At 48.5% G+C, this 17,270-nt stretch overlaps 1 protein-coding gene across 2 annotated transcripts in view; it reads left to right on the top strand.

The window, feature by feature from the left end:
• The window catches only part of PRICKLE2 (prickle planar cell polarity protein 2), a 102,663-nt gene that overhangs the window by 68,932 nt on the left and 16,461 nt on the right, over positions 1 to 17,270 (top strand). For both annotated transcript variants that reach the window (XM_062008175.1, XM_062008176.1), the window contains 4 exons: positions 1,534 to 1,717; positions 13,208 to 13,321; positions 14,976 to 15,113; positions 15,421 to 15,624. In XM_062008175.1, coding sequence (XP_061864159.1) covers positions 1,534 to 1,717; positions 13,208 to 13,321; positions 14,976 to 15,113; positions 15,421 to 15,624 — 640 coding nt within the window. The remainder of the gene's footprint in view (positions 1 to 1,533; positions 1,718 to 13,207; positions 13,322 to 14,975; positions 15,114 to 15,420; positions 15,625 to 17,270) is intronic.

Here is a 17,270-nt window from a genome sequence, read left to right as displayed (position 1 = left end):
GGCAGAGCACTCTTCCACAGTAGCTGATTGATTAAAGTATTCACATGAAATGGTGCCTTGATTATTTTTTAAGGTAACAGCCGGAGGCGATGCCGAGACTCTGAGTGGACGCAAACCAGACGCCGGGGGTGTGGGAGGAGGTCGCTGTGTGGTTTAGATCTGATGAAAGGCAGGAAATGGGAAAATCTGGCAGATCTCCCTGGCTTGACTTAACGGAGCCTCTTGACTTTTGCTAGAGTGCATTTTTTGTGCTGTAATGGCTAAGTGGAAATTTAGAGTCGAATCTGGATCTGAGTGCTGGTATGCTTAGCTGGCATGTACGCAGTGGTGGAAAAGAAGGAAAGGTGTTTGAATATTACAGCCCCTGGTGTTTAACTGTTGCTGCCCTCTGAATTTCTTTGCATTACCTTATAGCAAAGAGACATGCCATAGTGACTTTTTCCTTGCTTTTTGTTTGGTATCGTATTGTTTCTGAGATATATCCCTTCTGCTACCATATCTCATTCCTCAGAAGACAGTGGCCTGTCATTAGCACAGATTAATTCAGAATCCTGTGTGGTTACTTTAAAACAGACACGGTTGACCCATAGTGTGGAAAAGCATGGTGTCTGCAGAAGTAAAACCCAATTTGTCAGCGTTCCTTGAACCTCTTTTTTTATGGGGCTGGAAGGTGTTTTGAACCAGGTTAATCCTTTACCCTTACTCCTGGCAAAGGGGTGCGAGGTCCTAGCAGCCGGTGCAGATAAATGCTCAGGTCCAAACCCATAAGGAACATCTCCTGTGGACCAGCAGCTGTGGGAATTGAGCCTTAGAAGAAATACTAAGAAGTTATATTTGTAGTGAATTGAGCTAATGGCTATTTAATTGCAACCTATAGGTTGTTCTTTTGATCCTTCTTGTGCTTTTACCTCCCCTCTGTCCGTCTCTCGGGCAGCGTGGGAGCCGGCGTGCTGCTGAGCCGTGGCACGTGCCATTGAGCCAGGCGGTTAAGATGCTGTTGTAGTGTGACTGTGGTTTTTTGTAGTCTCACTTAATTTAATTTAGCTTTATATGTTCAGACTATAATCAATTTTTATGCCACTTTAATAAGCAAATTTATGCTATCAGCATACTAAAGGGAAGCGTCGTTCACAGCTTCCCAGTCAACCCACCATTTTCTGTATTAGCCAAGTGCTCAGCTGTCCTAAATTGCAGAGCAGTTACCAGCTGGCACTGATCAGGACCAAGCGGGCGCATGGCCCGGGCCTGTGCTGGCCCCTGGAAATACTCCTCACGGTGCAGTAAAGGGACAAGAAATTACATATCCCCAAACACTGGGCAGCCTGACTCAGCTTGATTGCCAAGTCCTGTTACAGCAAATATGGACTTTTATTTCCTCATTGTGAGAGCGATGAATCCTGTGTTTGAAAATGTCTGAGCATAAAAAGGGGCTGAGTTTAGTACCTGCAGGACAACGACTGGCAGGAACCACTTTGCTTTCTGGATTTAGACTGCAACTCACCAGGGCATCTCCTCTTTTTCCTCACCTTGCAGGAAGATTTGCCTTCACTGTAAGTGCTCCCAGGAAGAGCATATTGTAACAGTTATGCCTCTGGAGATGGAGAAGACCGTCACGAAGCTCATGTTTGACTTCCAGAGGAACTCAACTTCTGATGACGACTCGGGCTGTGCTTTGGAAGAATATGCGTGGGTTCCCCCCGGCCTGAAGCCTGAGCAGGTAACGATGACACTGCTGGACATAAATTGGTTTAATGTGCCCTTTTGAAATATTTGCCCTGGTTTTTTTTGTTGGGCATGAGCACGTGTTGCATGTGTCTGTTTCTCGGTACACAATAGAGACTTGCAGAGATGGGCCTGGTGTGAAAATGAAAGCACATTCGAAGCACAAAAGAAACAAAACAGAGGTTCGATCCTTGGAAAACTTGTGGTTTCCTGCATCTGTAATTGGTAATTGAGAGGAGGGGGAAACAAAATGCTTCCAGGACAGGGTTTGTTGTGGTTGTGCAAGGGAACAGTTACAGGCATAACTACTACTGGTTCATGGAAAGAAAAGGAAAAGAACATTGGGGACTACAGCATTCCCTGGGGCCTTGGTGTCCATGTTCTGCCCTCCTGGACCACTCTGCTCTGATCCAGGGCAGGTAGTCGAAGCTGGCAGACGACTCTGCAAAATGAGACAAAGTCTCTGGGGTTGGGTTTTTCAAGCATGATGTTTGTGCCTTACTGGAAGGAATGGCTCAAATGAAATTGGAGTCTCTCGGGGCAAGAATTGAGTGGGATGGATTAGGCCTCAGCATGCGGCCTGCACAGAGCGTGCATTGATTTCTGCGCCGTGCAGTTTATGTGATTCGCTTGGTTTTTATGCCAATCTTTTATGTGTTCAACTCAGAACTTAATTTGCAGAGGAGACTGCAAAATGAGCTTAGCCTTGATAATTGCTATGGCAATCATTTTAAAGTGTGTAAGGAGACTGGGAGAGGGTGGAAAGCTTTCATTCTTACTGTTGTAGTTGCTGCCCTTAAACATCGTATTTTCCTGAGCTTTTATTCAGAGGAGCTTAGGCATTTCCTGAAATAATTTGGCATTACCCATAGGCTGTAAATATTATCTGTCTGATCAGAGAAAATCCAGTCATTTGGTGTGGTTTTTTTCTTCTTGTCTTTACAAGACTTGCTCAGTGCTTGCTTGAAACTCCACAGCACCATGTGCTTCATTTAGTGCCATCCAACCATGCAAATCAGGCAGCATCCTTGTTTTCTCTCACCTTCCTTTTGTTAGAGGCTCCCTTTGTGCCTCCCAGAAGATACAAGATAAGGTGTGTGGAGAGATGCAGGTTGTCCTGAGGTGGCTCTGCTGGTCCTTCATGCCGTGGGGACACCAACCGGTTGGGTTTCAGGAGTTCCCTTGGAGGACCATACGCATGCTGGTGCCACCTGCTCCCAGCACTGCCTTCTGTCCAGGCATGTCAGTGGTTTCAGGAGCCCAAGCTGGCCCAAGTCCCTGTAGCTTTAAGTGGAAATACAGATATTTAGTGACAGGTGGCACCTGACCATGTCGACAAGGTGTCTGATGAGTATAGCGTTGTGTGGACAGCAGTTGAAACGTATCTCCAGCATAGTGGTTATATTTTCCAGAAGACCTGGGTGTTTTCTTTGATCCCTCAGGTCCTTTTAAAGAAATAATGTGCCATCAGGGAGTTTGAGATGCTCAGGAGAAAACAGAAGTCCATTAGGTCTAGCAGTAAGTACTGACATCTCACGCATTACCCAAGTTAATGTATTTTTAGGTTCTTCCAGCATCTGTTTCTTGCAGAGGGTGGTCATGGTGCTCCTCAGCACCAACACAGGCTTTCTAGTGACACTCCTCTGTCTGTGTTGTTGGGCCTTTTAGAAGATTTGCCACTTCAGACTGATCTCTAATCACCATGGAGATGAAGAGCAGCCATAAGCAGAGCTGAAGACAGGCACTGAAATCCTTCCAGCATAGCTCATCCGCCAGCCCTTTCGGGACCTTTCACGCATCAGATGAGCTGCTAAGGAGACAAAAGCAACATGTTACTTCTCTGTGCTGTGAAAAAGCCACAGTGCAGGGCTGGGGGTAGTCCCTGGGTGAACAGCAGCACCCTGGCTTTCTCCAGGAGTTATCACATCCAGGTGGCACAGGGCTGGGAGATGCCCCGAGGTGCAGGAGGGTGCCATCCTATCCTCCCACAAGGATAGGAGGTACCTCTGCAGCAACTTGCTGGAGCCTTGCAAGGCTGCAGACAGACATGTGGCTTTCTGGTCGATGAGTCAGGTGTGTGGACGTGATGTGGAGCCTCTGGAAGGCTGCTGTCTGCCGCAGAGCAGCTGGTGAGCTCTGCTCTGGCTGAGGACACTGCCATCAAGCTGGGCTGAAAATACAGATTTGCAGGCGATGAATTTTTCTCTGCCTTCCACTGTTTCACTGTCATATTTCTTTGACGTGAAACAGATGAAATGAAACAGCTTTTTCTCCAATATTCTGCTTTATTAAAATCTCTACACAGCGTACAAGCTGGGGAGGTAAGTGGTCCCCTGAAAGATTAAAGCAGGTTTTTTTTATTGTACTTGGACGACAGCCTTCCTACCTCGCTGTTCTTGGGAGACAGTGTTCATGTCTCACTCAGCACAGCAATTTACAGGATTTCCAGGGGGAAGTTAGCCAACAAACATGACATTGGTTTTTGGCACTTTGAACAGGTCATTTCAGAATTTGGAGAGTCACTTCAATCCATAGCTTATGTTATTATGTATAATCCAAAGGGGAATCGGCTCAAACCTACAAGGTCTCACTGGATTCCTGGACACTAATTCAGGCATCAGCTGGTCTGTGGTACATCTCAACTGTGTGCAAATCATGTTGGTTACTTAATGCCCACTACTGAAGAGGAAAAGAAGCATTAGTCCAGTGGTCACATATAATGATGCAGACATAGCACTGAAGAGCAGAGATTAAAATTATCCCTTATATTATGGTTTATGAATGTGCAGAACAAATTTCTTTACGCAACAGCACTAAATATTATGTATTTCTAAATACATTTATAACACAGGGATTAAGATAGTAATATAAAAAAAGTGGTATAATACCACTACATAAGGTATGGTAAAAATGCATCTGGAAAACTGGCTAACATTTATGACTTCTCTGCTCAAGAAGGAGGGATGTAAACTGGAAGGATGGTAGAAATATTATTTTGTTGAGGAGCCTAGAAGACCTCGGTTTGTTCAGCCTAGCAAATCAAAGGGTTATGATCACTCCTTATGCATTAGAGGAGGAAGAGCAGTTATTCAAGCTCCGACTTTGGCACAAGAGCATAGATATAAACTGGCTCCAAATGCATTCAGGCAGGAAATTGGAAGAAGTTTCAAACCATCAGAGGTGTAAGGCTCAGCGGCAACCTGCCAACAGGGAGAGCAACGGGTAAAAACCCAAGGCTGAGCTCCATAAATTACAGTGTGATTAGAAAATGTGATTTCTTGTAATAGCAGTCTGCTACACAGGATGGCCAAGAGGCTTCTGAGGGCTCTTAATCCTTCTTGGGTTGGACCTCAATGAGAAGTTGTCTTATGGCAGAAGAGGGACTTCTGCGAGATATAGATGCAGATGGGAATGGGAGAGGTGGCTATAGGGGAGGTGAGGCAGGAGCTCAGGATATAGGCTGTGTGCCCTTTTTTTCCTGCCTCCTGTTTGATGGTTGGATAAAGAAAGTATGAAAGTCTTGAAATGGACAGACACCAATAGAAACGTGTCTTCAGCAAAGCAAAATCCCAGACTGGGCCTGGCTGCAAATATGGGGGAAGGGAATTTTGGGAGCCAGTTTGTCTGCTGAGGCTGGCAGTCTAACTGACATAATTTTGAGGGCAGATGCTTAAAAATAAATGCTTTTATGATGTGTTTTTCACATCTTTAGTCAGGGCATGTGTAAATACATGTGAACACACAGCCTTGAATTCCTTGGGCCTGTGGTTTTGGAGAAATCCAAAGGAGTTACAACACGCCAGCTTGAATTTCTGAATACAAGGGATTTTTGAGGATTTCTGTCTTTATTGTATCTCAATAATAGGAGCAGCTGGTTATGGGCACAGATTACCAATTAAAGAAAAGATAGGGCTCTACTTCAGCTGTGGTGCAGCTTTCTGTATGACTCTGGCATGCCAACATTTGAGACCTCCGTGTGTGCCATGAGAACTTAACTCCGTCTTTCTGTCAGCAGTTGCTCTGAGTGAGTCCTTTAAAAAGTTAGGGAAATCTCATCTGAGCTAAAATTAGCAGCATGAGGGTTCAGGGGACTGTTTTCCTCTGAGGCAGCCGTTAGAGCTTGGACCTCAAGAGCTTTGCACTGTGGTGTGAAACTTGTAGCTGTCACAGGGAATTTATTCAGGGGCTAACGTATGTGTTGATTCCTGTTCTGGATCTTTTGCAAGACATACAGCGAAGCCTTGAGTTATAAAACCTCAAGACTTCATCGGTTGCTGTTCAGGTCATGAACTGAGGGAAGGAGAGCAGAGACAAACTTCAGCTGAACGTGCATTTACACCTTACCTAAAGATACCCACTTTCACCACCTCAGTGTGGTAGAAAGTGCATTATCTGGGCCAGTCCTCTCTGGGGGATGTGTTCCTCGCTTGTGCCTGTGTGTCACCATTGAGTGCATTTTACCTTCTTGTCCTTCCTTGAGCTCTGTGAGTTCAGCAAACTGTTCCACTCCTCAGGAGACTGAAGTCTTGAGTGTAGCAAGGGAGGAACATGACAGACCAAAGCGACCCTGTGCCCCAAGCCTGTATAGTAATGGGAAGCAGATAAGCTAATTTATGGCCAGGTAGAGGAAGGGCAAAAACTGCATGAAGAACTCTACCTTCTTTGGTAGATCCTGAGAGCAGAGTACGGCAGATGGGAAGCTAACAGCTCTGAAGAGGAGCTGTAACTGATGTATGCCAGTGCCAGAAGCTGCAGCCCACCCCTAGCTCTGCCCCTTGCACACGTGCACGCTGCAGTGATTTACCCAAAAGCTTCATTTCAGCACACTTTTAAAAGCTCTCTGATTTCACTTTGAGGTAGCAGTAAGTCCATCACCTCCTCTGTGAACTCTCATATCTAAATAGTCCGGCAGATAGCAGCTCTTATTTCAAGGCTGGGACTGCCTAATCCAGCCTCCAGGCATCAGACCGTGCAGAATGCTTGCCAGAAGGACTGAGCAGCAATCCCACACATGAAATGCTTTTTGCATTTTGTGATGCCTGTGCTTCGTGACTTGGGGGTAACTGGGGTGAATTAGGAGGTTATGGAGCTATTCCCTTTGCCCTGGAGCAGAGTGGATGGAGGAGGTGTGAGTGTATCCCATGCTGCAAAAAAAACACTGACATTGCAAAACTCACATGTCTGGGTTGATGGAAGCTGTTCAAATTATTTAATCCTTGAACAATCATCAAGGAGGGAAATGTCTGCTTTTGGTGGGCCACAGAAACAAAGCCACTCACCCTATGGGGTTTGCTTGGCTCTTAAGTTTGAAGTAGCCATGTGTTGATCAGCAGAGGTATGAGGCAAAGGAAGAGCAGGGAGTAGAAAAAAAACCCCACAGAAAACCCCTAGATTACACAATATGAACTTATCCTGGAGCTCTATTCCAACATGCAATTACAGCTTTTCCTTCTTGCAGCATTATTCTAGTATGCTACTCCGTGCCTTATAAATACAAGAGCATTTTAAGTGGCATACCCAGAGGAATTATCAGCCATGATCAATGCATTATATCTTGATAATGACTATCATCATTATAATTGCTGGTGCTCCAGGGGACTGTGAGCAGCATGCGAGTGGCTGTGCCGCGGTCAGTACCTCGCAGCAGCACACAGACCGCTTTTCGAAAGCACCATTTCTGCCTCTTTTTCATCCAAATTTGGTTCCTACTTGAAAAAGAAAAATCATGGCACGTGCTTTCACAAGTCTACAACTTATGGATGTGCAGCCTTTATTCAAAAGTTCTCCTCTGATGCCAGCAGGAAGCTGTGTTTCCGCGGGATGTCTTACAGACCAAGAGCTGCTCCGAAAGCTTGGCAGGAATGGGCGTCATTCTCAACTGGTGAGCAGCAGCACTCGGAGGCCTTGGCTGCTGCTGGCCGTGGGAGAGCTGCAGAGTGTGCCAGAACAAATAGCACTTAGGAAGATGATTTTTCCTTTGTTCCCTGCCTTTGTCCCTGCGACTCGGGAGCGGGTTTCCAAGAGCAAACCCAGTTGTGAGGCGCCAGACCCTGCTGGCACTGGAGATCTGGGGCTGATAACTGTCTTCCAGAGTCGGTTGCGTCTCAGGGAGGACCCTGGCTCCCTCCTGGGGTGCATGTGCCTGGCTGCATCCCCATGCTTGGCAGACTCAGCCAGCAGTTCCCGCTCTCCTCTCTGTTTCGGAGCATCTGGCCTTGCTGCAAGGATTGTTTTGCTTCAAGAAATAAATAGGTGCTTTGTATCCTTGTGGCCACGGAAAGGAGGACGTGCCAGATTCGGGTCAGAGCACACTGAACCCATTTTCCAGTTTCACACGTGCTGTCATCTGTGGCGCTCATGTGTGAGCCTACGTGTACAAGCTTTTGCAGGCACTTTGAGAGGATTATTCGGTGTGGCTTGTTTGGGGTTTTTTCCCTTTTGTTTTTCCAAGGGAGGCCAGCAGGGAGGAGAGAAATACCAAAGATACCAGATTTGTTTCTCTGTTAATTTTAAGTACTCGGTGTAGTGCATTGTTTAATACCTGCTGTGCAGTTAAGAAGGCAGCACTGGGGAGGAGCAGGCAAGCCACGGGAGCAGCCCCACTCGCCCAGGCCCGCACAGACTTGTAGAGTTGCTAGCCAGAGTTGCTAGCCGCCTTCCTCCCACTGCAGCCAAAGCTTGTGGGAGCTCCCACAGAGCAAGCCAGGGGACAAGGCCATGAGTGAACATACACACATGCACATGAACACTGACAGACACTGCTCCATGCATTGCTGTGTCAGCCAGTCCCGCACCCGTGTGGTACATCCCTGGGTGGCATGAGGTGTGCTGTGGGGTTTTCCCCACAGGGAAAACAATGCTCTCTTGGGCACAGGGGGATGTTGCAGGACGTTGACACGCCTGGATTTTGAACAGACTCCACCACCTGTGATGATGTGCTGTGCCATGTCTGAGTGTGGGTTGACTCACCAAGGACCCCTCATCAGGGATGTCCGTGTTCAGCCACACTGCTGCACACAGACCAGCACGTCCTGCCTTAGCAGGGCTTCTTTGCAAAAGACTTGCAGCCTCTTTGCAGTTTGTTTGGTCGGGTGAGAGCCAGGCAGCATGGCCCAGCTGACTGTGCCGGGACTGTGGTGGCTGAGCAAGTCGGCACCCATCGGCCGAGCCGCACCAGGACACCACACGCGCCTTTGTAGTCCATCCCAGCAGTACAGTCATCCCAGACAGCCCGGTTTGGTAGGTGCCTCCGTAGGGGTGTTGTACTAGGGGTGACTACAACCCAATGCTACTTCCCAACAGCAATTTCTCTTGTTAAGAAACATGATATTTCCCCTCCGCCTGCTTTAATTCATTGATCAAAGAGATTGTTCATCAGTGGCTGAAGTTCATGTGTTGTTTGCAAACTTTTCCTTCTAGAACAAGGTGTAAGACTTTACTCACAGACATGCTCATGTGAATTTTGTCTTTGGTCACCTCTGGGATTGCCAGGAGAAGCTGCAGTCCTGCCTTTATTTAGCAGAGCCTGGGTAAGTTTGTTAACTGTCAAAGTTAAAGTGGAAACACACCCCAAACCTAGGAAGACTGCAGAACACAAAGGCATTTGTAAACAAATGTAAAATGAGGGTAGGAAAAAGCCTTTAAAGTGGAGCCAACTTTATTCAAAGGCACTGAGGAAAGTAATTACATTAATGTTCTTTCTCTTGGTTTCTTTCTTTTCTAATTTCTATCTTAGCTCCCTGCCCCGTGCCCTCCCCTTTTAGCTCCAAGCAGCTGTTAATTTCCAAACTGTGTATCAGTTTTTGTTCACAAACCCTTGGTGTTTGGACGTTTTCCTTTTGAAGGTAGGAATAACACCCTGGGAAGATGGATATCTCTCAGCACAGAACCTAGGAGACCTCCTCAGGGCAGGACAGGGCTTGCCTGGCCAGCCAGCATGCCATGGCACCCAGCACCCACAGCCAGCCTGCCTTCCAGAACACTGACCAGCCCAGCCCTGTGGCTTCAGGGCCTCGTGACATTGTCTGAAGCCTTCCTTTAACTCAGCCTGATGTTTTCCAGATTCCCCTAGGGTTTCTCCCATCCAGATGTAAGCACAGGTCACAGTGAAGAGAAGCAAATGGGGAAACTGAGGATTAAACCTAGCCTGGCTTCACACATGGCTCCTGCATGTTCATGATGCATGTTAGGATAATCATGGCCACTGCAGGTCCGTTGTGAGGGGAAATAGCAGGATGTGGAACCACTGTGTTGTACAGCAGAGGTATTTAATAATAAAACAGTCAAAGATACGGCACGATTCGGAAGGGAAATGTTATCCATCGTGGGTCATTGCCCCACAGTGTTGTGTTTATCTGGGTGCAACTCATGTTGCAGAGCCTGTAAGGTCAGTGAGGAGCCATCTGCCGCTGCCTGGGGGGTCTGGATCAGGCCCTTTGGCCACTCTGGCCCGGCAAGCCCCTTGGCTACAAAGACTCGTGCGTGCTCTGAAGCAGAGCTGGATGGAGGAGGAGTTGTTTTAACGGGAAACAGTGACCTTTTGTACAAAAGCAAAGTGCAGACTGAGCAGTTTTAGTTTTCCAGCAAGTTAACATTTTCTACAGGCCTTTTCCTTGAAAATCCAGATTGAGCCAAGATTTCCTTCCTTCCTTCTTTATTTACCCTTATTCTTGAGCATCACAAGTGGGCTGTGCCAGCCTGGCTGCCAGCCACTCACTTGCGGGGTCGGAAATGCTGTTGGCACAGAGACAGGGCAGGCTGGCAGCCTGTGCCCTTCCTGGGCCAGGGAGCTGGGTGCACCCCATGGGGAGTGGGTGATGGAAGAGAGAGTGTATTTGCACAAGCCTGGGTTAACATCAGGCAACAAGTGTCCTGCTGCTCTTTGTCTGTGCTCTGCCTAGACCTCTTGGGATAGGTGTGATGCCCCAGGTGAAAGAATTTGTGCATCCCCTTCGTTCAGCTTTATCCCCAGGAAGGATGGTGGTTTTAAAGGCAACAGTAGAGGAAGCCATCAACAGGTGTAAGGAAGGGATTTTCTCCCCACAGCATGTCCTAGCCAAGGGCTGGCAAATGGCTCCACTCCATCCACTCCAGGAGCACCCCTGCAGAAAGTCCCCTGAGCTGGTACGGATCCAAAGCAAACCTGTTCAGGTTATTTCAGGCAACAGAATGCAAGTTGGAGCCTGTTATATTTATTTTGTTTCGCTTTTCAAACCAAATTGCCCATCCCTACAGAGCTATGTTGCTGGTGTGATGAGAGCCAGCTCCCGCAGACCTGCTGAGACTAAATGGAAAACTTCCCAGCGGAAGCAGGAGCAGAGCTGGGCACGTACATCCCCCTGCATCAGGCTCGGGAAGGCAGCACCTGGGCTCCTGCAGCAAGAGCTCACATCCCTGCTTTTCGCCCAGAGTGAGCATCTTACAGTTCTTTCCTTTAGGGACCGGAGGAGCCTGATGGAATTTGGCCTGTCTTCAAAAAAAAAAACCAAAGCCATTTCTGGTCTCTCCCAGCCTCAAGGACTTGGCAAACAAAAAAACTTCATGTCGAGAAATAAACCCACAAACTAACCAACCAGCCTGAGCGCAGGGAAAGCAAAGAGTCCGTCTGTGTGAGGGGAATTGGGCTGAGGGAACTCAGCAGGTGTCTGTGCTGGCCAGGAGGACACAGCCTGGCAACCCCATGAGAGGTATGACAGCCAGGGCATCCATGGGATGTTTTCAGCTGCAAGCTCTGCTACAGACTAGCTGCAGGAACTTGGGGAGTTCACTTGCCGTCGTTACGCTGCAGAGTCCTTTCCAGCGTGTGTATTTGCTACCTCACGTAGCGTGTCGTAAGAATTCAAGTGTTTTTAATGTGCTTTGATGTCCCTGGATGAAGGATGCTCTATAAATGCAAAGTAAGTATGCTAATGTACATAGTCTGTTTTCTTTTTAACATCAAAAAATGCGTGGCAGCCTTTCTTTCTTTGACAGTTTCCATAGCTGGTGGGTCTGTTTCTGCTGTGCCTTAGGAAAACAAATGTAGGGTTTCGCAGTGGCATATGCTCAACGTGTTCCTCAGCTCCACGACCTGAGCAGTTCTCTTGTCAGCATTGCAGAGTTATGGGTGGAAATCTGCTAAAAATTTCCTTTCCACAAAACCTGGTGATGGGGAAAGGTGGATGTTAGGGTCTGTTTGGGGAGGAGCCGTAAATCGAGAAAAGCAATCGTGAGCACTGGAGCATTTCTGCTCGCAGGTAGCTGTGAATGAGACTAGGGAGTGAGCTGAATGCAGAGTAATTCTTCCTGTATAATGCAGCTTTGGGTATTTATTCTGGAATCAAAAGTGATTTCATCCTGTTGAAGTTAACTCCCTTTATGAGCCACCCCCAGCAGCCTGTGAGCCCATGAGCAACTCCCCTGCCAGCCAGCCAGCCAGCCCTTGGTGACCTGCCTCTGTGTCCTCATCCCTCTCAATGACCTGTGGTAGTGTGTTACCCCACCGGTGCTGTGGGGTTGTGTGAGCAGAGAGGGCTTCTCTGGGGAGAGCCAGCCCAGGTGGTGCTTTCTAGGTCAAAGCCCAAAACATACAGGGGAAAAGCTGATTGGAAGCCACTGCAAAGCAAGTGTCATTTGGGAAAAGCCCTACAAAAGCTGCAGCCACTCTGAAATGAATGGCTGAGAGCTGAGGGAGCATCTCTGGGGGTTAATCCCAAAGCAGCAAAGGCAGGAGGCTGTGTGCACTGTGAAAATGGTTTGCATGTCTTTAGCCAAGCACAGATTTAAGGAAGCCATCAATCCCTCTGCTCCTGCCTGAGCATCCAGAGACACTCGGAGTTGCAGATGCCTGAGCCGAGCTTTCCCTTACCTTTACCTTTTCCTGCCTCTTCCCAAGCTGTTCAACATCATGGTGGCCATTTTGGAGGGGATCCTTGGCCTAGGAGCCCATCCCAGGGCCTGTCCCAGCCCTTGAGTACCCGTCCCAGGTGTGACAGTCGGAGAAGAGCTCTGTGCTGGGCTTGGGGGTGTGCTTTCTCCGGCGGCGGGGCAAGCCGTGCCCCACTGCGCCGCCTTTTTAATGGCCAAGTTTAATTACATGCTCTGAGACAGACAAAAAAAACCAACCCAAGCCTTCCAACAGATTTTATCTGCTGTTTATTTCCACAAATCGCTGCAGAAAAAAGCCCAGAGGGTTTTGATGGAGGTGGAGGCTTGAGATAGCCGGCAACACGGAGGCTACTGCTGGGGTGCAGCCTTTTTAACCTCCTGTGCCGAGGCAGGTGCTGACACATCCCCGCAGCCGGCGAAACATGCTAACGCTATGGAGGCTGACTGAGCAAACGGTAACGAGGAGGGAGAAGGCAATAAAACCAAAGCAGCACATGGCTGTGTTTATCTGCTCCAAATCCTGGGGAAGACCTGGTGCCTGCTGGCTCAGGGGGTGGTCGCTGGCCAGACACAGGCTTGGCCGGGGAGCCCCACTGCAGTCCCCTTTCTTGCTCCGTAGGTGCACCAGTACTACAGCTGCCTGCCCGAGGACAAAGTTCCCTATGTCAACAGCCCGGGAGAGAAATCTCGCATCAAGCAGCTTTTGCACCAGCTGCCGCCGCATGACAATGAGGTTTGTAACCCAAAAGCGTCCTGGGATGTCACCAGGGCTGCGGGTGGGGACGCACGTCCTGGGGGTGATCGTGGGAAATGTGGTCCCTTCTCAGCCCTTTCTGTTTTCCAGGGAGATTTACATGGAGTTTGATTATGTTGTTTTTAAGTGCTGTATTGTGCTCCCTGTTTTGGTCATGTTGGAGTCGTGGAGAGGGAGTTGTTTGTTTCCAAAGTTAAAATTTCTCAACTCATTTTTCTTCCGTTCTCTGAACTAAAAGCATTTTCTCAGCCCTTGGAGGTGAAAGCCATGTTAAAAGTGGCTTGAAGTGCTGTTGAGGTCAGCAAGAGGCAGATCCAAAGTTGCAAAAGCCTGCTCCAAAGTGCTGGATTCCAACTCACCTTGGGAGTGGGAATGTGTGCACCGAGGAGGGGCTTCACTTGGGCTGCACCCTGGCAGCTGAGGAGCCTGGCAAGCTGGAGGTTGAGTCAAGAGCAGTCAGAGCAAATAAACCTTCCTACGTCTCACAAGAAAGACGTGAGGCAGCAAAAAAGGTCTGGTCTTTGACATCCTGTTCTCACCAGTGAGAACACTGGCTTCTGGTAGCCCACAAAATTTCCCTTAGTAAATAAAAAGAATATTATTGTTTTTGTGCTACTTCTTGAAGAAGCCGCTCTGGAAAAAGACACACAGGTAACTTGTTTGATCTAGGACAGATTTTAACAAGTTTGCCTGTGCATGGCTGGGTGCCACAGCACGGTGCTGCCAACGCTGGGGGAGCTCTGGGCACTGGGCAGGGGCTTCTTCCCATACACCCTTGGGCTCCAACCTGCCTCCCACCTTCCCTGGCAGCCACTGAAAACCTACAGCCTCTGACAGCACAAAGATATGGGAGTAAACACACACAGCCTCTGTTACTGCAGCCCATGCTGCTGCAAGCTGGAGGCACAAGCCTGCGTGTGTTTTCTGCAAACTGGCAGATTCTGCATCTGGTTTCACCTCCTGCTCAATGAAAATTCAAGGTGTGTAGGTTACTCACGTGAATAATGCTGCTGGGCCCCGTGAGCCTGCCCTCTACACATGGCCACCTTGGCTCTTCAGTTCTATTCTCTGGTGAGATGTAATCAGCCAAGAGCTAAGCCTGTAGGATGAAAATAGCCAGGAAAACCTCAGAGTTTCATAAGCTTCAGGGAAATTGCATCGTTCATTGTTTGTATCATTTCCTCATTTCCTTATTACTCTCCAGTGCAGAGGGTTTGTATATGTGTGCAAACTTGACCTTACACTGGAAGAGCAGTTGGAGTTCCCACATAGCTGTAGCTCCATCATTTACACAGGGAAACTGGGCTGTGCTCTCAAAATGCCAGAAAAACATCTTGAAGCTGTTGTAAGACCTCTGCCATAAGGAGAAAGCAGGAAAACCATCAGTCAGATTGCTGGATCTGGGTGTGGGACTCAGAGGACCCAACTTTTAAGACTTTCCTACAAAGGAGCAGCCTTCCTTTGCCGACTCTTCTCATCTTGAAGTTCTGGCTAAACCCTGGGATGAGTGAAGCCCAGACAGTGGTGTTTCTCCAGCCTCTCCTAAGTCCAGGATGGAGCCCATGTGCAGAGGTTTGCAGAGCCCAGAGTGCTGGGGGCACCCCTAACACCGAGCATCGCTTGTGTCTTTTAGGTCCGCTATTGCAATTCATTGGATGAGGAGGAGAAGAGGGAGCTCAAACTCTTCAGCAACCAAAGGAAGAGGGAAAATTTAGGGAGAGGCAATGTCCGGCCATTCCCTGTGACCATGACAGGGGCCATCTGCGAGCAGGTGGGTAATGGCTGATGGTCTGGCACAAGCAGGGCAGCTTTTTAATCACCAAAGATAAGCAGAAGTCACAGGAGCAGCACTCACTTTGTGCCCGCCCGGAGCACAGGACCCTATCGTGGCAGCTCCTGGCTTCCAGCAGAGGGGAGGCTGTTGATATCCATGAAATGGGAATGGGGATGAAAAGAGATTAAGAGAGAGCATAAAGGAGTTGTGCACCTTCTTCTGCCATGGCTGTGAAAGCAGCTGGCTGGCCCGGGGGGCAGCAGGCTTGCCAGCCCCCTCAGTTAAATGCTGGCTTTCCTGACAGTGCGGCGGCCAGATCAACGGAGGGGACATGGCTGTCTTCGCCTCGCGAGCAGGGCACGGTGTGTGCTGGCACCCTCCCTGCTTCATCTGCAGCGTCTGCAACGAGCTGCTGGTCGACCTGATCTACTTCTACCAAGACGGGAAGATCTACTGCGGCAGACACCATGCTGAATGCCTCAAGCCCCGCTGTGCGGCATGTGACGAGGTGAGAGCCAGCTCGGGCCAGGTTCTGCCCATGGGGATGGCACTGCAGGGTTCCCCTTGCCAACAGCATGGGCTTTCCTCTCCCTCTGCCCTGACCTCTGCACACAAAATACAGTGGTTTGACTTTGCCAAGGGTTCATGCAAGCTTTTGCTGGGGTTTCAGATGAGCATCTCACAGATTTTTAGAATCGTAGGATCGTTTTGGTTGGAAAAGACCTTTAGGATCATTGAGTCCAACCACTAACCTCACACTGCCAAGTCCCTCACTAACCCATGGCCCTTGGCACCTCATCTACTTGTCTTTTAAATATCTTGAGGGATGGGGACTCCACCACATCCCTGTGCCAGTGTCTAACAATCCTCTCAGTTTCAGTAGTAGTCTGCCTAGGAACTTTCTGATGGAGGTCCTCAGCTTTCCATGAGTGTTTCCAGTACCAACACAGTCCCTATGCTGTGTGATTTTAGCCCAGCTGTATGTGGTGGTCCCTCCTTCTCCTCTCTTCCCCCAGAAGCAGCCTCTGGTGGGATGAGTGCTGTGTTTCCTAGCAGACAGTTCTCTCTGAGTACACGCCAAGCTGAAATCAGCTTTAAGAGAGAAGATTAACGGGCTACAGGAAGCTGAACAAAACAAATGTGGAAAGCCATACAGAGTCAGCTCTGAGCATTTCTAGTGTGTCAGTCTCTGTTTGAAAGGCTGGTGAAGGAAATTGTTCTGGCTTTTAAAAGTTATGATAACCGTAGTGTGGAAAACCAGATGTACCATAAAATACCACGTCCCATCTCTGCAGGCGTGTAATAGCACAAATCCAAGGCGATATGCAGATACTTCAGAGAGAAAGAACATTGATGGACGTGTCCAATTGCATTTGTAACGTTACCAGTAAAAAACCAACTCCTAACCATTCCACTGGCCTTATTTCCTTGTGGCTTACACTGGGGATTGTTTTATCATCTGGTTTTTTTTATCTTTGCAAATTGTCACACAAGCCTTTCATCCAACTCCTTCTTTAACACACTTCTTTCTCTGAAACAGCCAACACTAATTGTGAGAGTAGCTCAGAGGTACGAGCTGCTGCAGGGGAAATACTTTTGGTATGACCTGTGCTAGGGTGGAGAGGCAGGGAACAGATCTGGGCCACTGCTTGCTCCCGAAGCTTGGCTTTGGAAATTGAGATGTCATGGAGATGGGAAGCAGAGACAGCAAGAAAGCATCTTCTGGCACCATTTCAGACAACTGATCCAACTCTGAACAGTGGCCTGTGCCTCAGTTTCCTCACTGGTACAATGACTGCTGTTGTTTTTATAAGCAGATAGGATGGGGTAGAGGCAGTGGTGAGGAGCCAGGTCGCTCCATCTCCTCTCCCCTCCGGAGAGCTGCTGCTTCTCCCCGTGTTTTCACTCATCCTTTGTACTCAGGTCCCTGTTTCAGAGACGGGTAAATGTGTTTTAGTAAGTGGCTGCTCTGTTCTTCAAAAGTCCACCAGATCAATAGGTTGTATATAAGCATGTTTATTACCCTGATCGACCCTTCCTGATGATGGATGTGCTTAGGAGCACGTTGAGCTCTGCCTTAGCACTTTGCAGTCTGTGCACTCGCACAGTCTGGAGGTATTTGCATTTTAATGGATTTTCTTACCAAGTGATGGG

Source organism: Colius striatus, chromosome 15 (assembly GCF_028858725.1).
Source record: "Colius striatus isolate bColStr4 chromosome 15, bColStr4.1.hap1, whole genome shotgun sequence".
In the NCBI taxonomy this organism is placed as follows: domain Eukaryota; kingdom Metazoa; phylum Chordata; class Aves; order Coliiformes; family Coliidae; genus Colius; species Colius striatus.
This window is presented reverse-complemented; position numbering and strand designations above follow the sequence as displayed.